Genomic DNA, 25,718 nt, shown 5'->3' on the forward strand with positions numbered 1-25,718 from the left:
CCAGCCCTAACTCCCACCCTCCCTCTTCACTGTCCACAGCCGAGTGAGAAAATGGCGCCGATGCGGGTACCTTATATACAATCCAAAACCCGCGAGACCCGGAAGGCGGGATGATGACGTTTTGCCTCGATTTCAGATCTGAGTCAGGTGGGAAAAGTCGAGCCTTACTCGGATCGGCCTCGGATCGGGGGGGCTCGGGGGGGTTCGGATTTCAGAAATCCGAACCCGCTCACCCCTAGTTAATAGCCTTATGTGTAAGTAAAAGTATTTTATATTGAATACGGTAGAAAACCGGCAGCCAATGAAGGGACTGACAGAGTCGTGCAGCAGACGATGAACATTTGGCAAGGATGATAAGCCTCGCAGCTGCATTCATAATGGATTGTAATTGCGATAGTCTGCTTTTGGGAAGGCCAGTAAGGAGACTATTGCAATAGTCAATGCGGGAAATAATGAGTGCATGGATTAGAGTTTTTGCAGTGTCTTGTGTGAGATATGGTCGAATTTTGGATATGTTTTTTAGATGTATGTAACATGATTTTGAGACAGATTGAATGTGGGAAACAAAGGACAGTTCAGAGTCAAGTATGACACCGAGGCAGCGAGCTTGTGGGGCAGGGTGGATTGTCGAGTTATCAACAGAGGTCGAGAGATCAGCATGGTAACTGTTACTGGCTGGTGGAAATATAATTAATTCTGTTTTAAAAATATGAAGTTTCAGGTGGCGAGATGATATCCAAGATGAAATGGCAGAAAGACATTCAGTGACACGGACCAATACAAATGGTGATAAATCTGGGGAGGATAGGTAGATTTGAGTATCAGTATGAGAGATAATATTGAAAAAATATTGAAAATATACTTAATCCTTTTAAAAGGTGTCTTCATTGTCTTTGTCACCCCTAGTTCTTTTGTATAGTTTCAAACAATGACAGAGGGTTTACTCACATTCAGTGTGCGCTGAAAATGCCCGTAGTGGTTTCTTTTTAGATATCATTCATTGTCCCATCAGTTTGTCATCATTCAGCCATACATCCTCATCATGTAAAGGAAAAGGATGATATATGTAGCTAAACAGCAGTTTATTACAAACGACAAGACATAAAACATAAAGTGAAGGATCAAGACCTGATAAATTATGACAGTGAAGTCCGGAATCCTCTATCTCCTCCAAACAGGTCGACAAATCCAATAGTACAATGGCACAAAAATCTCATAACCAAAGTCCCGTAACCAACGTGTTTCGATCAGTCTGTTTGGATCTTTTTCAAGGTATACACAAGCAGCAACTTTTTATTTGCAGAGTGAGTGAGAGTTAAGGGCTCTTTTGGTGAGGTAATAGGGTGTGTCACTAAAAACACAGGCATGTCGCAACCGTTTTGCAATCCCATACACACAAAACACGGCTCTGGCATCTCATTTCAGACCAGAAGATTACACAAAAGGCTGATTATCGAAGGATCTGCATATGTGGCTGTGTATTAGTAGTGTTACTTGGGTTTGCGATGACGCCTCTGGGCTTCTAAATACAAAACCCACCATCTATGACATTAGCATATTTTTGCATATCCTCTGCTTACAAAATCAGAGCAGCGACAGTAATAGCGTAGTTCTCTGATCAGGCCCTACAGCATGTTTGATAGCGAAAGTTAGTTTTTTTAGACTCTCTTCCCTACAGCCTATACTATGTATCATCTTTAGTGTTAATTATTAATACTGCATTACATATACTATCCAGTATATAAGGACACCAATGTGCACATATATGTTCAGGGACATTGCTAGGTCCTTCTACTGCATCCAGAAAAAATAAAAAAAATCACCTTAGGTGGGCTGGCCCTACTGCTGCATTATTATCTATCACTCCCAACAACTAATGCTTAGACTACTGCAACATACTTCTCTCTGGCCCACCAGATTCTCTCCTTGCCCCTTATCAGTCCATACTTCCTCTATTTTACTCTCTTGCAAAGCCATCATCCACTGCACTCCTTCCTATATCTTAAGCCTCATTTCCAAACACACTCCCGTCCTCCTACTTTGCTCTGCAAATAACTACAACCTCACCTACTGACCCCACTCCCACCTCCCGGATTTCTCCTGTGCTGCTCCAAAACTCAGGAATGCCTTTCCACATTCAATCAGACTTGAATTATCCTCCCAACCTTTAAATATACCCTAAAAACTTATCTCTTCATTCAAGCCTACTCCTCCTCTTAACTCACTTTTGCAACCCTCATCTCTGCCTCCCTCTTTGTGTCTGCCCATATCACCATTAGCATAATGTAAATTGTATATTGTAATTAAGTAATGTATATAAGTAATTTGTAAGCTTATCAGTTTTGTACATGTGTGACTTTGCTGTATGCTATTTCACCTTTGTGCAAGGTTATGGATCTCTTGTGGAGCCATAGAAATAAAATATAATATTAATAATAATAATGATGTGAAATCGTTTAAAAATAATGTTTTTATATGTGGCATAAATGGTCTCAGTGAGCCTTGGCAGCGATAAGTCTCTCAGATATGCTGGTACGGCCCTTGTATTGTTCACCAGATCCCACTGAGATCCTCTGCTGTCAATACCACATGAATTCATAGGGTATGCATGCATTTATCCAGGCCTAATATTTACATACAGTATGCTTATTCTGTGTGCCTGTAATTATTCTGGATGCATCCTCAGAGCTGTACTAAATGACAGCCCAGTAAACCGACTGACTTGTCATTTCTAGCTCATGCTGTTAGTGAGAAGTGGATGTACTGTTCATATCCGTTAAACTGATAAAAGAACACACGGTAAATGCATAAGAAAACCACTAAACAAGATCCTGTATCTCTTGTGCTTAAATGTTCAGATTCAAAGGGAATATTGTATCTTCTACAGTTATGGAGCTAAGCAATGCTTTTTTATTTGGCTTTATTCTATTCTCTGTTGTTATTAATATATTACTGCGCCCTTTTTTCTTTTTGGGTGGAAACAGGATTATGAGATGGGATACAATTACTGTACATCTAAGTACTATATGTTTGTAATTGGTATTTTACTCCCTTAACATTATAGGTTTCTGCTACTCTGACACCAAGCTGAACTCTGCCATTTTGTTGTTAAATAGAATATAGTGTAATAATTATTACAATCATTGCTCTATGATTTTGGAGTCAGATGGACCTTAACACTTACTATAATTTACATTTAGATATTATTGTTAATCCCTTCATTGTAATGATCATAATTTCAGTCACTAAACACAAATAGGAAGTTGCATGTGGGAACTTTCTTTCATACACGGATGCATTTCTCACCAAAATCTCCTCATATTAGATTGATCAGAGCTTCGAAAATGTTGTGTTGGAGGAACCTGCTTAATTGTCAATGAAAGCAGGATAATTGGTCCCCCACCATTCTGTAGGTCCCTAATCTCTCTTCTTTCTTACTTTAGTTTACTAATATTAGTCTTATCGGGCTATAGCCTATAGGTCATACTTGCCTACCATCCCGAAACTGCCGAGAGGCTGCCAAAATTCGTGTGCTGCTCCCAGTGGCCCAGAAAGACATACAAGTATCCTGCAGTGCCCCCCACCACTCGGTACCACCCACTTCCCCAAGTAAAGTACTGAATTGCATCATCGTAGCCAAGTTCCCCGCTTTACAATGCCGTAAATATCGACATATTACAGTGGGGGCATGACCACGGTGACATGATAATGCTGGAACACCTGTGCCATGCCTGCCCCCTCACTCACCCCCTTCCATGCTGGTGTGGGTATGTGGGTAGTCAGAATGTCGGCACGTATGCTATAGGCTTATTGTTGAGATCTGTACTTTTTTATAACTGATGCCCTTTTATTAAAGATGTATTGCTGGGGTATTCATCTATGGGGGTTCTCTCTCAGTGGAACATTGGAGAAAAGAAATTATTTATGTGCTCTGATAAAACACTACCCATGTTATTTGGGATAAAGGCTACACTTGCGACATGTAATACATACACATCATCAATCTCCAACACTATTGTGACATCATTATCCTGCTTATAACCCTTTGTTGGTTTGCATGTAGATATCCTGACATCCAAAATGTATCCTAAACTGTATTGGCAGAATACCACCAACACCCATTACCGAAAAGTGCACTACTAAATGTATGCTTATGCATATTATTGACTTATGGAGATGCATTTTGTGATGTAGCCAACTCCAAAACACACCATTGCGACATGCTATCCGTACTGGGTTGGCTGTCCATCCAAACACAGTTAATCCTTAAAACTTTGTGGACAAATTACTCAAATATCTCAATATACAGTAGGTTTCAGTAGTTATCAAGAAAGTTCTTGAAGCAGGCAAATATTTCCAAAATTCAATATGAAATATGGCTGCTCTGCCCTCTTTTCCTGGGCTCACCATCTCCAGAACAACCTACCAGAATAATTTAAAATTGTCCCTTGTCAAAATCATTTTCAGAGCTTCGCTCTATAGGCATGTTTTCTTATTGTAATGCTTAATGCTTACTGTGTAAAATAAAAGAACCTAAAGCCCCCTCCCTAAGTGGTATATTTACTAAAGTGCGGGTTCATAGAAGTGGAGATGTTGCCCATAGCAACCAATCAGATTCTACTTATTTATTTAGCACCTTATAGAAGATAATAACTAGAATCTCATTGGTTGCTATGGGCAACATCTCCACTTCTATAAACCTGCACTATAGTACTTTAGTAAATATACACCTAAGAGTCTGATTCAGAGGTGCAAGTAATGTCGATGCCGTTATTCAAATGGCTGATGTTTTCATTCTGGGCATGCATCCGAGTTCCACTGCACAGGGCCATAGCTAGGGTGGTGCGATAGGTGCCACCGCACAGAGCGGAGCAGCGCTGAGGGCGGATCACCGGCCGCCCACCTCATTCTATCTGCTGGCAGCGCTGGGCGGCCACTGCAGCACGCCCGCGGCGCCCAGCGCTGTTTAGTATGGAGTGGGACAGTGCAACAGCCTTCCCCTTCATTATGAGACAACCGCAGTGTTATTAAGTGTGAGTCTGCCTCCCGAGTCCCGGCAACCTATTGGGACGGGAGACGCATCATGACGTCTCCCCGCCCAAGGCTCCAAAAGTGCACTGAAGACAGTGAGGAGCTGCTGCTGTGCTGTTGGTCAGCACAGGGACCGGAGGAGCAGAGTGTGCTCTGTGTGTGGAGCGGACACTGGACAGTCACTGCATGACGGGACGGACCTGCCAGGTGAGACACGGGCGGGGAGTGGAGCGGCTGTAGATACACGCGCACTGTATACACATTCATCATTAAGAATCTCATCAAGTTACAGGGGAAGGGACCTCCCTGCCCTAGCCAAATTGGTAAAGTAGCTACTGTACTGCTGGCCTATCTGCATAAGCATACTGGGTTTACTAAAAAAAACAAAACCAGCAGTCTAATTTCATTTTATCTAATAAATGGCTGTCCCATTGCTGTTATCATCATATCTATGGGCCTGTAAATATAGTGATGGAGGTTTCCGGATACTTCATACAGGAAGCCCTTGTAGTGATTAGGGGTGTGCACCGGCCACTTTTCGTGTTTTGTGTTTTGGTTTTGGATCTGGATCTTTCTTCGTGTTTTGGATCTGGATTGGTTTTGCCAAAACCACCCTTCCGTGTTTTGGGTTCTGGGTTTTGTGTTTTGGATCTGTATTTTTTTGAAAAAAAGCATAAAAACAGCTAAAATCACAGAATTTGTAGGTTTTTCTGCTCCTATGCTATTATTAACCTCAATAACCTTAATTTCCACTCATTTCCAGTCTATTCTGAATACCTCACACCTCACAATAGTGTTTTTATGTCCAAAAGGTTGCACCGAGGTAGCTGGATGACTATGCTAAGCGACACGAGTGGGCGGCACAAACACGTGACCCATCTAGGCGTGAAACTGCAGTGGCAGTCAGGATGGCATTGAAAAACTAGGCCCCAAACTGTACATAATGCAAAGAAAAAAAAGAGGTGCAAGATGGAATTGTCCTTGGGCCCTCCCACCCACCCTTATGTTGTATAAACAGGACATGCACACTTTAACAAACCAATCATTTCAGCGCCAGGGTCTGCCACACAACTGTGGCTGAAATGATTGGTTCGTTTGGGCCCCCACAAAACAAGCTGGCAATTAATCTGTCCCTGCACAAACTGGCTCTACGGAGGCAAGAAGTCGTCCTCATCCTCCTCATCCACAGATTCCTCACCCTCTTCAGTGTTATGTACATCCTCATCCTCACAGAGTATTAATTCGTCCCTGCTGGAACCACAGGTCCCTCTGTACGTTCTGGAGGCTGGTCTCCCTGGAAGAGTTGATCATTCATTTTATGAACATCATCTTCTCCACATTTTGTGGAAGCAACCTCCTACGCCTTTCGCTAACAAGGTTCCCGGCTGCACTAAACACTCTTTCGGAGTACACACTGGAGGGGGGGCAACTCAGGTAAAATAGAGCCAGTTTGTACAGGGACCTCCAAATTGCTTCTTTTTCCTGCCAGTACAGGTACGGACTGTCTGACATGCCTACTTGGATGCTGTCACCGATGTAATCCTTTAACAGACAGACGCACGCTTGTCGCTGCTGCTTTGAGGATTCAAGTGCGGCTACAGCCCACACAATTCACAAAGACAGAAAAAAAAAAAGAATATTTTTATTGTTTGTGGAGCACACTTTGAGGGTTACACCACCCTCTAACAGACAGACGCACGCTTGTCGCTGCTGCTTTGAGGATGCAAGTGCGGCTACAGCCCACACAATTCACAAAGACAGAAAAAAGAAGAATATTTTTATTGTTTGTGTAGCACACTTTGAGGGTGTCACCACCCTTTAACAGACAGACGCACGCTTGTCGCTGCTGCTTTGAGGATGCAAGTGCGGCTACATCGCACACAAGTCACAAACACATTAAAAAAATAGTTTTTTATTTTTTGGAGCACTTCGTGAGTTACACCACCCTTTAACAGACAGACGCACGCTTGTCGCTGCTGCTTTGAGGATGCAAGTGCGGCTACAGCCCACACAATTCACAAAGACAGAAAAAAAAGAACAATATTTTAATTGTTTGTGTAGCACACTTTGAGGGTGTCACCACCCTTTAACAGACAGACGCACGCTTGTCGCTGCTGCTTTAAGGATGCAGGTGCGGCTACATCCCACACATTTCACAAAGACAGAAAAAAAAATAACAATATTTTAATTGTTTGTGTAGCACACTTTGAGGGTGTCACCACCCTTTAACAGACAGACGCACGCTTGTCGCTGCTGCTTTGAGGATGCAGGTGGAATCTAGACGGGATTTGGAACCGAGGACACACTACCTCCATCAATTGTCTAAATCCCACTGCACTAATGTCGGATACCGGACGCACGTCTAACACCAACATAGCAGTCAAGGCCTCAGTTATACGTTTTGCTTCAGGATGACTGCTGTCGTACTTCATCCTCATCGCTAGGGACTGTTGGAGGGTCAATTGTTTAGTAAAAGTAGTGATGTTCCTACTTCCTCTCTGGGATGATGAACAACTCCCAGCAGCAGCAACAGCACTAGTAGGAAGTGGTTCTTGATCTTTCCCTATTTTATTTTTATCAGAGAAAGTTTGGTCCTCCATTTATGTTATATTGATATATATACGTGCGGCTAAAGCGCACACAAACACAGAAAATATTTTTTTATTTTTGCTGGAGAGTAGTGCACTTTGTGGGTTACACCACCCTTTAAGAAATGAGCCAGCCGGCTCTTTACTTATGGGACACAGGCGCACGCTTGGCGCTGCTCCTTTGTTGATGCACGTGCAGCCACAGTGCACACAAGTCACAAACACAGAAAATATATATTTTTTTGGTTTGGAGTGTACTTTGGGGGTTACAGAACCCTTTAACGGTCAAGCCAGCCGGCCCTTTACTTATGACACAGGCGCACGCTTGGCACTACTTTGTTGATGCACGTGCGGCTACTGCGCACACAATTCACAAACACAGAAAATAATTTTTTTTTTGGTTTGGACTGGAGTGTACTTTCGGGGGTTACAGCACCCTTAACGGTCAAGCCAGCCGGCCCTTTACTTATGACACAGGCGCACGCTTGGCACTACTTTGTTGATGCACGTGCGGCTACTGCGCACACAATTCACAAACACAGAAAATAATTTTTTTTTTGGTTTGGACTGGAGTGTACTTTGGGGGTTACAGCACCCTTTAACGGTCAAGCCAGCCGGCCCTTTACTTATGACACAGGCGCACGCTTGGCACTACTTTGTTGATGCACGTGCGGCTACTGCGCACACAATTCACAAACACAGAAAATAATTTTTTTTTTGGTTTGGACTGGAGTGTACTTTCGGGGGTTACAGCACCCTTAACGGTCAAGCCAGCCGGCCCTTTACTTATGACACAGGCGCACGCTTGGCACTACTTTGTTGATGCACGTGCGGCTACTGCGCACACAATTCACAAACACAGAAAATAATTTTTTTTTTGGTTTGGACTGGAGTGTACTTTGGGGGTTACAGCACCCTTTAACGGTCAAGCCAGCCGGCCCTTTACTTATGACACAGGCGCACGCTTGGCACTACTTTGTTGATGCACGTGCGGCTACTGCGCACACAATTCACAAACACAGAAAATAATTTTTTTTTTGGTTTGGACTGGAGTGTACTTTCGGGGGTTACAGCACCCTTAACGGTCAAGCCAGCCGGCCCTTTACTTATGACACAGGCGCACGCTTGGCACTACTTTGTTGATGCACGTGCGGCTACTGCGCACACAATTCACAAACACAGAAAATAATTTTTTTTTTGGTTTGGACTGGAGTGTACTTTCGGGGGTTACAGCACCCTTAATGGTCAAGCCAGCCGGCCCTTTACTTATGACACAGGCGCACGCTTGGCACTACTTTGTTGATGCACGTGCGGCTACTGCGCACACAATTCACAAACACAGAAAATAATTTTTTTTTTGGTTTGGACTGGAGTGTACTTTCGGGGGTTACAGCACCCTTAACGGTCAAGCCAGCCGGCCCTTTACCTATGACACAGGCGCACGCTTGGCACTACTTTGTTGATGCACGTGCGGCTACTGCGCACACAATTCACAAACACAGAAAATAATTTTTTTTTTGGTTTGGACTGGAGTGTACTTTCGGGGGTTACAGCACCCTTAACGGTCAAGCCAGCCGGCCCTTTACTTATGACACAGGCGCACGCTTGGCACTACTTTGTTGATGCACGTGCGGCTACTGCGCACACAATTCACAAACACAGAAAATAATTTTTTTTTTGGTTTGGACTGGAGTGTACTTTCGGGGGTTACAGCACCCTTAATGGTCAAGCCAGCCGGCCCTTTACTTATGACACAGGCGCACGCTTGGCACTACTTTGTTGATGCACGTGCGGCTACTGCGCACACAATTCACAAACACAGAAAATAATTTTTTTTTTGGTTTGGACTGGAGTGTACTTTCGGGGGTTACAGCACCCTTAACGGTCAAGCCAGCCGGCCCTTTACCTATGACACAGGCGCACGCTTGGCACTACTTTGTTGATGCACGTGCGGCTACTGCGCACACAATTCACAAACACAGAAAATAATTTTTTTTTTGGTTTGGACTGGAGTGTACTTTCGGGGGTTACAGCACCCTTAACGGTCAAGCCAGCCGGCCCTTTACTTATGACACAGGCGCACGCTTGGCACTACTTTGTTGATGCACGTGCGGCTACTGCGCACACAATTCACAAACACAGAAAATAATTTTTTTTTTGGTTTGGACTGGAGTGTACTTTCGGGGGTTACAGCACCCTTAACGGTCAAGCCAGCCGGCCCTTTACTTATGACACAGGCGCACGCTTGGCACTACTTTGTTGATGCACGTGCGGCTACTGCGCACACAATTCACAAACACAGAAAATAATTTTTTTTTTGGTTTGGACTGGAGTGTACTTTCGGGGGTTACAGCACCCTTAACGGTCAAGCCAGCCGGCCCTTTACTTATGACACAGGCGCACGCTTGGCACTACTTTGTTGATGCACGTGCGGCTACTGCGCACACAATTCACAAACACAGAAAATAATTTTTTTTTGGTTTGGACTGGAGTGTACTTTCGGGGGTTACAGCACCCTTTAACGGTCAAGCCAGCCGGCCCTTTACTTATGACACAGGCGCACGCTTGGCACTACTTTGTTGATGCACGTGTGGCTACTGCGCACACAATTCACAAACACAGAAAATATATTATTTTTTTAGCACTTGGGGGGAGCACCCCTGATGGACAGAGCACCCCCTGGACAACACTACAGCACCTCTTTAGGACTGGGCCACTGCACAGGACTTTGGAGTGGACACAGCCCCTATGGAGAACTGACTGCACAACACAGTCCAGCCAGCCCCTATGGACTTTGAAGTAGTGGACACAGCCCCTATTAACAACAGCAGCACAGCACAACACAGCCAGCCCCTATGGACTTTGAAGTAGTGGACAACAGCAGCACTACACTACACTACACTACACAGCACTAACTCCCACCCTCCCTCTTCACTGTCCACAGCCGAGTGAGAAAATGGCGCCGACGCGGGTACCTTATATAGGATCCAAAACCCGCGAGACTCGGAAGGCGGGATGATGACGTTTTGCCTCGATGTCAGATCCGAGTCAGGCGGGAAAAGTCGAGCCTGACTCGGATCGGACTCGGATCGGGGGGGCTCGGGGGGGTTCGGATTTCAGAAATCCGAACCCGCTCACCCCTAGTAGTGATGGGTCTGTTTTGCTCCCATTAAGAATGCTGAACTCACTGTTGCCTGCAAGCCCATATGTAGATATGATCTGGTAATTATCCATCTTATTATCTGTATCTCCAATGTTCTGCTTTCATTATTGGAATTTTTATGATCCATTTCTGTTATGTACATGAAAACAATACATTTTGTGTACTATGTGTGCCATGTTTTTATATGTGCCTTGTTTTCTCATGTGATGAAACATACCACTTATAACACTGTAATGTTGACATGAAAGATTCTGCAGCCCAGCATTTGAAATAATTAAGGAAAGTACTGTTTTGACATCGTATTCTCTGCATTATATATATCTCTTCCCTGGCCCTTCCCCATGAGGCCATGGCCCTTTTTTGGATGCGCGTCTTATGTCCCTATTTAAAAAATGGGGAGGGGGGGCGCCAATGCTTTTTCTGGCCCAGGGCACCAAAAAGTCTTGCTACGGCTCTGCCACTGCGTATGTGTCCCAATGGTTAAAGCAAGGAGCTGCAGAACTAATTTGGATGCAATTGGGCATTCCTGGGAGGTACAGTAACAGGGGGGTGGCTATTCATATGCGGGATAGAGGCGAGCATGTCGCAGTCAGCAATTAACTAAAAACACAGTTGCACTGGCATAGACGGCCTTGTGCAGAAGGATAATCTGCATCACCATAGAGCTGGTGCAATGTTCCATAGTGTGTCTTAATACACACATCGACAGATCAGCGCTGCAGTTGGTGGGCATCTCTGTATGAATACTATCAGCTGTGCATAAAGCATAAAGAAACAGCCGCCTGTAAATCAGGCCCTAAATCTTAAGCAGCCCAGTGCTAGGTGGTTTGGGTTGGTTTTCACTATAACAATGAGACCACGAGTAGAGGAGGAAATTAATCTCGACTTCCTCTAAATGTACATCAGCCGCAAGCTGTTAGCATGGGAATTATGCTCTTTGGTTGGCTGGTAGCTAATGGAATTTACAATTATTGATGTGAGTAGATGAGTCATTTTTATGGTTAATTTGTTCTTACAATTTGGAGTACAACACTTGAAGATAGAAGACAGAGAAAATAAAGGGCGGCACACACTAGACGATGTCTAGTGTGTACCGACCTTGTTAACTATGGGACCCAGCAGGGTGCCGGCATTGGCAAGTGCGTACACACTTGCTGATGTAAGGAGTGACGGTGCGACAGCGGTCGCTATATCACATGTCAGACCTGCGCGCATTATCAGCGACGTATTGGGTACACACTGCCCGATGTGGACCATATGTCGTCCAATGTGCCAGATCGGACACTATATTGTCTAGTGTGTACCCGGCTTAACACTGAATAAGCCTATCACAAGACTGGGGGCTGGACTGCAGGAAGGTCACATGTTTTGTATTAGCCGTTTAGCATTAAGGGGAGTGGTTCAGTTAATTTAAAGTGACTGCTGCACAGGCATAGGCTTCTTTCTTGAAGTCATTTCTTCAGTGAGATGACACTGTGACTTAAATTTTGAGTTTTACTATTGTCAATTGTGTCTTATTTTCATGATTTTTTTTCTAGTTATCTTATGTTGTTTGCATCTGTTTGCCTTTTTATAATTCTTTGTTTCTGTTTTTTCTTTTCTCTTCCCTTTATTACTTACTGATTCTTAACCCTTCTTTTTCTGTCCTGTGCATATTTCTGTCTTTCTTATTACTCTATTTTTCTTCTCTTACTTATTTTATCATGCCCCATCCCCTCTGCACAGTCTGCCTTCCTGCTTGTTTTATTGATGGGTGCAGTGTACAAGAAGGTTCTCAGTTCCCTGTCATGCCCAGGATGCCGCAGTAAAGGAGGAGCAGTCGGGGTGGTAATGTTATAGCAGGGCGACACACCGTGTGGGGTCTCCCTGCTAAAGCATTCTCAAGCCCCAAGCAGGTCAGCCCATGGCTAGCAATCCTTGGAAAGTGGAGGATCAACTGGCTCTTGTCTGCACCCCTGGTGGCAGTGGGTGCATGGGTTAAATATAGTACTAATATTGTTCTTCACAGTGGGTCTACAGATCCCAGAAAGCTTGGCCTGCACAACTCGTAGAGCCACAAGTGCCAGCAGCCCGCTGGCACCTGTACCCCACTGGTTATAGGAAAATAGGGGGAACCCCATGTTGCTTTTTTCCCTGAATTTCCTGTACCAGAACGAGCTCTGAGATCTAGGGCTGGTTATGTTTTTTTGGAGGGGTCACCATGCCATTTTTACTTTTCATTTTAACTCTTCCTTTTAACTATAACACACAGAATCCGTGCAGTGGTTCTTCTGAACACACTGCTCACAGGCACTTCTATTAATTTCAGCCAAATATGACTGAACTCCCACATGATCAAACACAATTCCATAGACTATCGGAAAACATACTTCAGTCAAACACGATTCTCAGTAAATTTGTGTGATTGATTGGGAAAAACTCTCACATGTCCCAATGATGCCCAGCATGTTTAATCTCAGCCAGAGATGATTCTTAATAAATATACTGTACCCCCTTGTCTTTTGTTTTTTTGGGCAGCAAAGGTGCCCCAGCATGATTAGGTAGTTGGGCTATCGTGGCCTTTCTATGGCTTCCCTGCCCAAATGTTTGCTTGTCCTTTTAGAAGGTAATGACCTAGGGGTCTGGGCATCTTTGGACTTGAGTCTTGCCATTGTTACAGACCTATGTATCATTATTTGTGTTTGGTCTTGTAATATTGTTTATTCCTGTATAGTGCCTAGGCTGTATTGGTATGGTGGTTTTAATTTTGCAGCATTGAATGAGGTTAGGAAAAAGGTCAACTCGGCTGTTTTCAAGTTTGTGCTGTGGTTATTTATCTGTTGTTACAGCACAGGTATCAGCATTTGTACTGCCCTGTTGGTGTATACTTTAATTTATTCATTAAAGATATTTTAGGTGTTTGGTTCAGGTACAGATGTGTCCTCATACACCTAACATCAAAATGCCATATAGAGCTGAACTTTTTAAATGCCAAGTTATGTCTCCATGTCTTTATTTTAGTATTAAGTTTCCCTCCCTGTTTCTTTATTTTAGTTGTGTTGTTGGCTATTCACGTGGTGCAAAGAATGGCAGATATCGGCCTGAGTGCACTTGATCTATTTAGGTGCACTCACCTTGATTTGAAATCTGGATCACCCACCCCCATGTCAGCAACACCACCCTAGTACCTTTTTTTCATGGTAGTGTTTGATACCCTAGGTTGTATTGAAGGAACCCAGGGGCAATCCCAGCGCGCAATGCATGTGCTGTGATTTGAGTTAGTGCATTGATGGGCAGCATTGATTCCTATCTGTCCTTTCTATGCCACCATACAGTTAATTTCCATCCTCACGTTTATTTAATAAATAGCTGAATTATCACTGTATAGTGCATCCTATCCATGCGATGCATAGTAATGTTTTGTAGCCAGGCAGTAATACTTACCTGTCCGGCGACCTCCTCCTATAAATGGCTCCTATGCAATCCCGGCAAGCTGTGCGAAGACTGGCTAATCCAATAAGTCTTCTTCCCACTGCGCATGCGATGACAGTGCCTTGTGCTCCTGTGTCGGCCAACGTCACAGGCAAACACTGGTCACAAGGGGACAGAGCAATGTAAGAGGAGCAAGAGCAGTGAATATCACTGCTCCTCTCGCCCTACTGAGGTAAGCTTCAGCTCATTTCGCCATCTTCCCAAATATATCACTGGGAATATGGAGCCACGGTGTAGGAGGGATCCGCTTTCTGGAGCAAGGTTAGTATACTTTCAGTGCAGGGAGTGTGGTGCGGGGCCCGTGTGCACCAAACACTCTTCACCAATTAACAATATGCCTATGCTGAAAGGATATACTTGCAGGAATTGTTTCCTTATGCTTTTAAAATGTTCAACATTTCTGTTGAATATACACATTTGGTTCATACAATAAATACTGTTACAACTTTTTGATAAGTATTGCAAATATCTAAATATTTTGTGTGCGGCACTCATCAGTTTACTAAAACTTATTAAGTGGCCCCCAGCTGATATAATTGTCCACAAGTGCTATATATTCCCAGAAGGTACATTGTTACATCAATTCACACATTTTTCTACACCGCCTTTGCCCCTAGGCCCTGACCCATTCCTTCACTGAATATGCTGCTCCCTCTCTCATTAGTTTCTGGATCCACCACTGTGCCTGCCCCAAACCTGTATTGTCTCTTGTTTCCCCTCTCATCCACGAATTCTGAACTTTGACTATTCCTGCCACCACCTGCATATATCAAGCCTGTTTGACTATATCCTTCCTGACTACTTCCCTAGATGTCTGATGTCCCTCTCATTTATTTATTTATTTATTTATTTTATTTATTAACAGTTTCTTATATAGCGCAGCAAATTCCGTTGCGCTTTACAATTTGAATCAACATTAACATTTTACTGGGTTGTAAAAGACATACATACATGACATACGTAAGACACATACATAAGGGTAAGAGGGCCCTGCTCATAAGCTTACAATCTGTAGGGAAATAGGTGTTGATACACAAGGATAGGTGCTATATATTGCAAATTGGTCCAGCCCGATTGCAGATGTTCTTGGTGGGCTGTATGATCCAATCACACTGGAAAGTTGGCCTAGGGTTAGAAGGAAGTAAAATTGAAGAAGGAGAAGATGTGATGGGTGTTTACTATAAGAAGAGAGTTAGATATGGAGGCTATAAAAGGTTATGTGGGCGGTTCTGGAATCTGATAAGCTTGTCTGAAGAAGTGAGTTTTTAGAGAACGCTTGAATGTTTGGAAACTAGTGGAAAGTCTTATTGTGCGTGGTAAGGCATTCCACAGGGTTGGTGCAGCCTGAAAAAAGTCCTGTAACCGTGCATGGGAACAAGTAATGCGCGGGGATGAGAGACGCAGATCTTGTGCAGAGCGGAGATGTCGGGTTGGAAGATATTTTGAGATGAGATGTATGTTGGTGTGGTTTGGTTAATAGCTTTATGCGTGAGTGTAAGTATTTTAAATTGAATATGGTAGAAGGCCGGCAGCCAATGGAGGGACTGACAGAGTGGATCAGCAGACACTGAACGTTTGGTGAGAAAGATCAACCTCGCAGCTGCATTCAAAATGGATTGTAGTGGGGAGAGCCTGTTTTTGGGAAGACCAATAAGCAGACTATTGCAATAATCAATGTGGGAAATAATGAGTGCATGCATTAGAGTTTTTGCAGTGTCTTGCGTAAGATATGGTTGAATTTTGGATATGTTTTTTAGATGTATCTAACAGGATTTGGAGACAGATTGAATTTGGGGAACAAAAGACAGTTCAGAGTCAAGGATGACACCTAGGCAGCGAGCTTGTGGGGTGGGGTTGATTGTCGAGTTGTCAACAGTGATAGAGATATCAGGTTGGTAACTACAATAGGCTGGTGGAAATATAATTAATTCTGTTTTGGATATATTAAGTTTGAGGTGGTGAGATGACATCCAAGATGAAATGGCAGAGAGACAGTCAGTGACACGGACCAGCATGGATGGTGACAAATCTGGGGAGGATAAGTAAATTTGAGTATCGTCCGCATACAGATGATACTGAAAACCAAAATAGCTAATTAGCTTGCCAAGAGAGGTGGTATAGATTGAGAAAAGCAGAGGACCTAATACTGAGCCTTGTGGTACTCCCACTGATAGAGGTAGCGAAGTGGAGGTAGAATCAGAGAAGCGAACAGTGTAGGAGCGATTAGATAGGTAGGATGAGAACCAAGAAAGGGCTGTGTCTTGAAGACCTAGGGATTGTAGTGTTTGTATGAGAAGAGAGTGGTCAACAGTGTCAAAGGCAGCAGAGATATCTAGAAGAATTAGAAGTGAATAATGGCCTTTAGCCTTGGCAGTGACCAGATCATTTACTACCTTAGTCAGTGCTGTCTCTGTGGAGTGTTGGGAATGAAAGCCACTGCTTCCCCATGATGCCTGGTACTTACTGAGGGGAGCCATGACCTACTGATCCCAGGAGAGAAAGCAATATCTCCTTGCAAGGGTAGCTGGTAAAAATCTACATTGCATTTAGACTCCACACCCTCACAATAAGTGGTGCCAAACTGGAATGAAGAAACCAAAGGTCATTGGTTCATCCGCCATTAGTTAGAACCAATGGCCGATGCTTACTGCTGTCGGCCACTGTCGCCAGTGAGCTGAGCATCACTCTGTTGCCCAGTTACGTTTTTTATTAATTGCCTGAAATAAAACTTTACATTTGCAATGAACGGCAATATAAAAAAATTAATATCAGCCTTGTTAAATAGACCCCTTAGTATTCTTCTCACCTGCCACTATTCTTATCACCAGGCTTCATTTATAAAAAGAGATTTCTGTGACCAGTGTTAATTATCCTATTGCATCACATTTTATCGAAGAGATATTTTGTGAAGCATGTTGGGTACGGGAGCCTGCACTGGGGATCCCAGCGGTCATAATCCCGATGCTGGCATCCCAACAGGGTTAGCATACCGACACTTGTTGGTCATTATGCTAACCCGTCCCCTCTCCCTACCCTAACCCTAGCCCTCCCTGGTGCCTGACCCTAACCTCCCCCCCAGCAGTGCCTTAACTTAACCTCCGCCTCCCCACACCCTAAACCTAACCCTCCCCCCAATTCCGCTACTTACCTTCGGTATCCCGGCAGTCCGGATGCTGGCGCCGGGATTCTAACCAGCATCGGTATTCTGCTGCCGGGATGCTGAACGTATCCCTTGTGAAGTCTAGTAGTATTTCATAAACAAATACCTTCCTGTGTCTCCCAAAGTGCTGCATTATGTTGGTCCCCCTGCGAACTTCCCCAGGACTTTTCTCCAATCACAGTCTGTTTTCCAGGATAGCGCATGTGAGGGCAGCAAAGCCTGTACATTCTCAATTAATTGTTGCACTTGTATTTATACTGGGCTTGCATGAGTCGATCATTTCTAAAATGCCAAGTATACACTTTAACTTTCATCAGTGTTGCGCAGTACTACTTTTACCCAAAATCGCAGACAGGTAAGTAGAACATAGCACTATTCGAAATATTTTTTTTTATCTAAAACTGCCGTAAGTGCAGTTTACTAATGAATTTCTAACGGGTTGCTTTCGCCTTACTTGTGTGGGGAAGCAAAATTATTTGAAACTTGGGGGCCTAATCGTCAACACTAAAATAACGTTTTTAAGGAAATTTTCCTTAATTACCGTTATTTTAGTATTCATGAAGACACTTAACACAGGAGATATCACTGATATCTCCTGGTTAAGTCCGCCTGCGTTAATTTCCACACTCCCCATATATTAGTACATTAGTATAGGGATATGGAAATTAGGCTATTCATCAAATTCCAAAAAGTATGTATTTTCGGAATTTGATGGTGTAACTATACACCACTATCATGTATCGTATAGCAGGTTACACTTACCTGCTGTCAGCTGGGCAGGTCCTTTGCCGGCTCCCTCCGTCACTCTGGTCGCTTCTCAGGCTCTGTCTGCTGTGCTGACACTGTGTTCTCCGGCAGAACACAGTAAAGTTTTGAAAAACAAAATATTTTTTTTTCTAAACTTTACTGTGTTCTGCCGGGAGAACACAATGTCAGCACAGCAGAAGGAGCCTGAGGCAGCTACAGTAGCCAGGTAAGTGGGGGACAGGGGGGAGGTGAGCGGAGGGGGAATGGGGGAGGGGTTGGGGGTTGGGGGGGGGACAGAATTACCGCAGCTGTAGGCAGTGCTGCGCATGCGCTGCTTTTACAGATGTAACAGCAGAAATGACAGCTTTTCGGAATAGATACTTATGGAGAGGAGGAATTATGAATTTCTCCGGTAATTAGGTAGAACTCATGCGAGTTCTAAACCTAATTACCTCCAGAGAATGTTAAGTTATGATGAATAAGCCGCTTGGTGTGATGCTGAAGAAAACAGAGATTTCTCTGCAGTAACCTGCTTTTTGGATCGCACAATACTGTGAAAATCCCTTTAATCACAAGCGACAGATCATGATAGGGGCTCTAGGGATCTGGATTAGACGCAGAACACCACTGCATGCAGTCACATTCTTCAAATCTGATTTTGCACTAACCCTTATATCAGTAGTCCCTGAATTACACTCATAGAGTATTTATACATTGGATCATGTCTTATGAAAGATAAAATAGGAAGAAAACTACAATATTCATGATAGATAAATAGGTTTGAAGTAAAGATAGACAAATTAAATAGCAACAATACACTTCAAATATCCTATGCTAATTTGAACCAAAAATACTAGCTATGTATCTTAATTATATGTACTAAGTGAGATGCTAAATGACAGGCAGAAATACAGTGAAACTATCACTAGCTCACCTGTAATTGTATTGGAATAGTTTCTGGTATATAGCATGAGGCAGGGAGAAGCATGCTGCCATAACCCAGATAATAGAGATGCTGAGGACTCCTTTGCTGACAGACATCCTTGGCTTCAAAGGGTTCAGGATGACCTGGAATCAATATATTTAAATTTAGTCCAATGACAGAGATGTCTCTAAACTACTATAAGCATTTGTAACAAATGACATTGTGAAGTGTAACACTGTGATACTACTGTATTATATCAGCAATTATACCAATTTGAAGCACAGTAATTGTCAAACAGACCAATACCCAGTGCAGAGCGATGTTCAGCGCTTCCTATAATGAGATACACAATGTCAGATAGAACATATACATTTGAAGATTTCACATTATCTTTTAAGTGGAGCTGGCTTGAGAATTACAAAGCCTAATGCACTGATGGTATATTAATAGGTATTATCATTTATATTTTATGTTTGAGTTGTCCTAAAAAAGTAGTTAAAGGACACACAGGATGTGATTCTGAGTGGCAGCCCGTATGCAGTTCCGTCTAAGGAATTTCACAAGCTGCTCATGCGCTGTAGCGCGCATACAGTATGTATCTTTGCACATATCCAGGCATTTCTGAGTCATATGGATCTCGCCCATTTCTCTCTGTACATGAAATTGGTGTTTCAGGATATCAAATGGGTGGCAATTGGGAGTATACACGACAGAGAGCAATCTCATGGGAGTGCAAAGGGAGTGTCGCAGGTGAGTAGCCAGAGTGTCATCCTATTCTTCTGAGTGGTGTATATGCTAAGGGGGCACCTCTTTCAGATGGATCTCATGCACCCAGCATAGAGTAGGTGTAAGTTCTGATTCTTGTGATGAAGGCTGCATCAGCGAACAGAAAACAGTGGGAGGTGTGATATGTAGGAATGAAGATGTATATATACTGTAGTCTAGGCTGGATTAAGGGCCACATGGGCCTGGGGCAGAAAATGTTCAAAGGCCTATACTGAGAAGGGGAGGAGCTGTGACCAGTGCTGGGTGGGTGTGGCCAGAGTCACATGTCTGTACACCGCCTACACTATCAGCCCCACTGTCTCCCTAGATATAGAGAAAATAGAATAATTGCAACATTTTGTGAGAGAAATAGAAACTATTTTAATACTTATGCTGTATAGCTGACTGTGTGCCAGCTAGGCAGCTGGTCATCATCATGATGATGGACCTATTTTTTTGTGGAGGACTGGAGCTGTAGCTCCATCCGCCCCAATTTTAATCTGGTCCCAACTGTAGTTAGCTTTAGCTACATATCTGCATTCCGAATGTGGCCGTATACGGAGCATTATACGGCTCAGAATCATTCCCATGTTTACTTAAAATGCATACATGATATTTCTTAGTATACCCACAGAAGATGTATATTGCTATGGTATATAATGATCTATTGTGGTTTTTCAATTATAAACAGGCAAACATATGGCTGTAAAACACATTTTTCCATGGTTATTAAAGAATCACTTTAAGTTAATTGGTATAACCTCTGAAATGTGATCCTCAAACGAATTAGCTAATTCACTTGTGAGATACTAAAACTAAATATGCATGTTGTACACATAGGACCCATGAAAGTATAAAATATGTTTTCCCCTCATGAAGGTATGAGAGCTGTGCGCACTAAGGGCCTCATTCAGAGGCGGTCGCAGGATGCAAGTGGTCGTTCTGAAACAGGGCGGCCGCTTGCATCCTGAACGGCCGCCTCCATGACGGTCGTTAGGCTGTGGGTTAACACCCACAGCTCTAACGACCGACAAGGGTGATGGTCGCGATGGTCAAGACCATCGCGACCATCGGGGCTTACGACGAGACCCTAAGGTAGGGTCTCGTCAACCTTAAGCCCCAGGGAGCTTCCTGCTCTGATCGAGCAGGAAGCTCCCCACTGACATCACTGATGATGTCAGTGGGGCCGCCCCCAAACGGCAAGCGTTCCTACTGGAATGCCTCCGTTTGGCCAGGCATGCCCCCGGCCCGCCCAGAAAACGGGGCGAGCTGTCACTCAACATCGACAGCTCGCCCCATCTACGACGAGACCCCTAATGACGGATCACCTGTCGTTAGCCGGGTCTCGCGCATGCGCACGACAGAGCCAGCTCCGTCATGTGCATGCGCTGTGAGGCAACATCGAGTCGGTCATGAGCGCTCAGAGCTCACGACCGACTCTGAATGAGCTCCTAAGTTTGGGAGCAAATGGAGATTGGAATAGAGAGGACAGGGATGGCTTGTGGGTTAAAGAACCCATGTTGAGTGCTGTGTATTGCCGAGCATAACAGCCTATAGAGTGGCTGCATGATAAAATGCTTCAACACTACAATTTTGGCAGGGCAGCTATCTAAGTGGATAAGCTCTAAGGGAACCAGATAAACATAAATGTAAAATACATTGAACAGAAAGCAGAGTAACACATGTATATAATCTACTAGCTCCTTCTACAAAGTGATTTTTAGCTGTTCTGTTTAGTCTGATTCATGGAGTTCCACAGGTAGCTTTGTGTTCAAATTCTCTGTGGACAGTCCCCGTTTTTACCAACCAAAATCTTCCACTGACAGTGTTTATTTCCTATCATTTAAACTCCTGATATATCCAGAAAATAACTGATGTGTAGGGATATGTTCCTATGTAATGCGATTGAAATACCGCCGGTTCAAATCCCGACAGTGACAGGCCGACAGGTGAAGATGCCGACGTCCGGTGGTAAGTATGCTAACCCTGCCCTCTCACCCCCCTAACCCTAACCCTCCCTTAGGAGTGCCTAACCCTAACCTCCCCCCCTAGTGCCTAACCCTAACCTCCCCCCATGGGTGCCTAAACCCAACCCCCCTCCCTGCACCCTACACCTAACCCTCCCGGGTGGGTACCAAACCCTAACCTATCCCCCTAGTGCCTAACCCTAACCCCCCCTTCCCCTAGCCTAACCCTAACCTTCCCTGGGGGGGTGCCTAATCCTAAATCCCTCCGGGGGTCCCTAAACCTAACCCCCCCATCCCCGGGCTAAGTGTATACTTACCCGGCAGAGAGGATGATCGGTTCAGCATTCCAGCGTCGGGATTAACACAGGTGTCGGTATTTCGACACCTATGTTAAATCCCTTGCTGGGATTACGCTGTCGGAATTGAGACCGGCGGCCATGCGGCCGTCGATCTCATAACTATATCCCGTTTCTATGATGGTCAAATTTCGTCCTGTTTTTAATTTCAAATTGATTATTAGCTCCCCTTACCTAACTTTTTCCACCTAACCAGATTTTAATCTGTTTTATGATTTACAGTATGGCTCACATTTTCATCAATAAGGTAGTTCAATCACTTTATTGCTGACACCAATAGTAAGAGGGTCTTTCCTGACCACCACTAACAAATCATTAGCCATAAAAAAAAATACCACCACAATCCCTATTGCTCTGACCCTTCACAATAAAACATAAATACACGTGGTGTAAAGTTTATGGGTATATGGAGTTTTTTTGCATCCTGTAAAATATAAAACATGTGTGTCCACTACTTTCAGCTGTTGGCGTGATAACTTAGCTCAGGCAGTGCTGTTAGTCACTACATAAACACAACTACTGTACCTAAAGTCTGACTAGGCAAATAAAAATGCACTCCCAGGGTCAGAACTATGGGGGACAATGGAGGCACCTGCCGCCAGGCTCCAGCTCTGAGGGGCACCTCCTCCATTTTCCACAACATATTCACCCCACTTAGGGCTGTTACTATGTACCCGGAGTGTTCTGTCATGGCCGCCCAATACATGACACCCCTTCCCGCCATCTGAGAAGCCACCATTCACTAGTGGAGAGCTCCATGTCAGACCATCAGCTGCCAACTTTGTCTGTTTATCTATAGCCTGTCTGCATGCAAATTGATACATTGCAGTGTCAGCGGCTGCGACAAGGTGGGGGCACCAAATTATAACTTGCCTCCGGGCGTCTGGGATGAATTTACGCCACTGTGCAGTCCATCTTGATAAATGTTGCTACTAAAGTCAAAAATCTCCTGACTATGCTGAAATGAAAGATTACAGTCATATCACCAGAGCCGTAACTAGACTTTTTGGTGCCCTGTGCCAGAGAGAGCATTGGCGCCTCCCCCCTATTTTTTAAATAGGGACATAAGATAGTGCACCTGAAAAAGGGCCATGGTCTCATGGGGAAGGGCCAGGGAAGAGATAGGGGAGGTCAGGAGATGCTGGGGATAAAAGAAGAGGAAGCTACAAGTAAGAATGATAATAAACAGGAAAATTGACAGGCCCCTGCAGAACCCTGTGCCATGGTCGCAACACCCTGCATAACACAACTACAAACAGAGCTATCTATCTGTCAGCTCAATAAAAATATATAGTTAAAAATATAGGACCTCATTCAGAGTCGGTCGTAGCAGCCGCACGGTCGTACGGGCTACGACCGCAAAATCCGATCGTACGGCTGGTCGATCGTAAACAAAGTGACGCCCATTCGTTAGCACTGCACCTCCTCTAGCTACTGACTGATCTGATCGAACGAACGAGACAGTCGTAGTCAGGCGCTATCAGTCGCTGTATGCTAATTATGTTCTGATGTTTGCGGCCGTATGTGTTGTATTGATGGTCACATATCATGTTTACATGGACTATCGATCAGCTTGTTATTAGCTTGTTGTCAATTATCTAATTAAGAGTGTTTAACTCTTGCTGTTATTTTTATTCATTTTTTTTTCATGTGTCAGTAAACTTTATTGTTTTTTTTTGTGGGTGTTTTCTCCGTTCTCTTTTTTTTTCTAAATTTCCAAAACAAAGTAATGTTTATTATATGTGAATGTACTGTTGCTAATTGTGTTAGCTTTAAAAATGCATGTGCATTTTGCGTTAGGATCATTTGCACTCTTATGTTTGCAATTGCACACTGCGTGTTTTATCCGATCAAATCTGACCTTATTTTTCAGGTCACATGATTAAAGGATTGGCCAATAGTGTTTTTTTTTAGGAAACTGAGTAAATATTTTAGCCAATCATCTTTATTTTACCCCATGTATATTTCATGTTTTCTAAAAAATCGGCCATTGCCATCATGAGAGCCGCGGCCTTTACCCGTAGAGAATTATTGATTCTCGTTAATATCATGGACAGGCGGATTACGAACGCCCAGCCTCCAATTTCCAGTTGTGACTTGTGTGCAGTGTCCCATAAAGGCTGTAATCCTAAAGAGGTGCTGTAGTGTGGTCCAGGGGGTGCTCCCCCCAAGTGCAAAAAAACTATTCTTTTTTTTCTGTTTGTGTGCGCTGTGGACAGTGAAGAGGGAGGGTGGGAGTTGTGCTGCTGTTGTCCATAGGGGCTGTGTCCACTCCAAAGACCATAGGGGCTGGCTGGGCTGTGTTGTGCTGCTGTCATAGGAGCTGGCTAGGCTGTGTTGTGCTGCTGTTGTCCATAGGGGCTGTGTCCACTCCAAAGTCCATAGGGGCTGTATACACTTGCTCCCCCAAGTGCAAAAACAGCATTTTTTTTTTCTGTTTGTGTGCGCTGTAGCCGCACGTGCATCAACAAAGTAGCAGCGCCAAGCGTGCGCCTGTGTCATAAGTCAAGGGCTGGCTGGCTCGTCTGTTGAGTGCTTGTGTAACCCTAAAGTGCTCCAAAATATATAAAAAAAAAAAATTCTGTGTTTGTGACTTGTGTGTGCATTAGCTGCACGTGCATCAACAAAGTAGCAGCGCCAAGCGTACGTCTGTGTCATAAGTCAAGGGCCGGCTGGCTCGTCTGTTGAAGGGTGGTGTAACCCCAATGTGCTCCAAAAAATGAAAACATTTTTTTTCTGTGTTTGTGACTTGTGTGCAGTGTCCCATAAAGGCTGTAATCCTAAAGAGGTGCTGTAGTGTGGTCCAGGGGGTGCTCCCACCAAGTGCAAAAAAACTATTCTTTTTTTTCTGTTTGTGTGCGCTGTAGCTGCATGTGCTTCAACAAAGTAGCAGTGCCAAGCGTGCGCCTGTGTCATAAATCAAGGGCCGGCTGGCTCGTCTGTGGAAGGGTAGTGTAACCCCCAAAGTGCTGGAAAAAATAAAAAAAAATATTTTGTTTTGTGTTTGTGACTTGTGTGCAGTGTCCCATAAAGGCTGTAGTCCTAAAGAGGTGCTGTAGTGTTGTCCAGGGGGTGCTCTGTCCATCAGGGGTGCTCCCCCCAAGTGCGCACATTTTTTATTTATTTTTTCTGTTTGTGTGCGCTGTAGCCGCACGTGCATCAACAAAGTAGCAGCACTAAAGCTGGCCACACATCTAAAGATTATCTGTCCAACCAGCCATCTAGTTGTTTGGTTGGAATGAAAATCTGGTGAGGAATACAATCAGCAATTTGCTCCCAAACACTGGAAAATGGATCAAAACTGCTGTTTGAACAAATAGTTTAGATCAAACATTTAACAAGCTTGTCTAAACGACCATTTTCATCTGTATTCTGGCATTTAGGAGCAAATTGCTGATCATCAGTTACTCCCATACGTTACCAGATTTTCATTCCAACCAATCAAGTTGGCTGGTTGGCTGTAAGTTGGTCTAGTGTGTGGCTAGCTTTAGCGTGCGCCTGTGTCAATCAAGGGCCGGCTGGATCATCTGTTGAAGGGTGGTGTA

At 44.0% G+C, this 25,718-nt stretch overlaps 1 protein-coding gene across 1 annotated transcript in view; it reads right to left on the bottom strand.

The window, feature by feature from the left end:
* The window catches only part of LOC148508617 (G protein-coupled receptor 83-like), a 50,446-nt gene that overhangs the window by 18,974 nt on the left and 5,754 nt on the right, over positions 1 to 25,718 (bottom strand). The window contains exon 3 of the mRNA XM_088444200.1: positions 19,095 to 19,228. Coding sequence (XP_088300326.1) covers positions 19,095 to 19,228 — 134 coding nt within the window. The remainder of the gene's footprint in view (positions 1 to 19,094; positions 19,229 to 25,718) is intronic.

The sequence above is a fragment of the Taudactylus pleione genome, unplaced genomic scaffold (assembly GCF_031769625.1).
Source record: "Taudactylus pleione unplaced genomic scaffold, aTauple2 ptg000352l, whole genome shotgun sequence".
Lineage (NCBI taxonomy): Eukaryota > Metazoa > Chordata > Amphibia > Anura > Myobatrachidae > Taudactylus > Taudactylus pleione.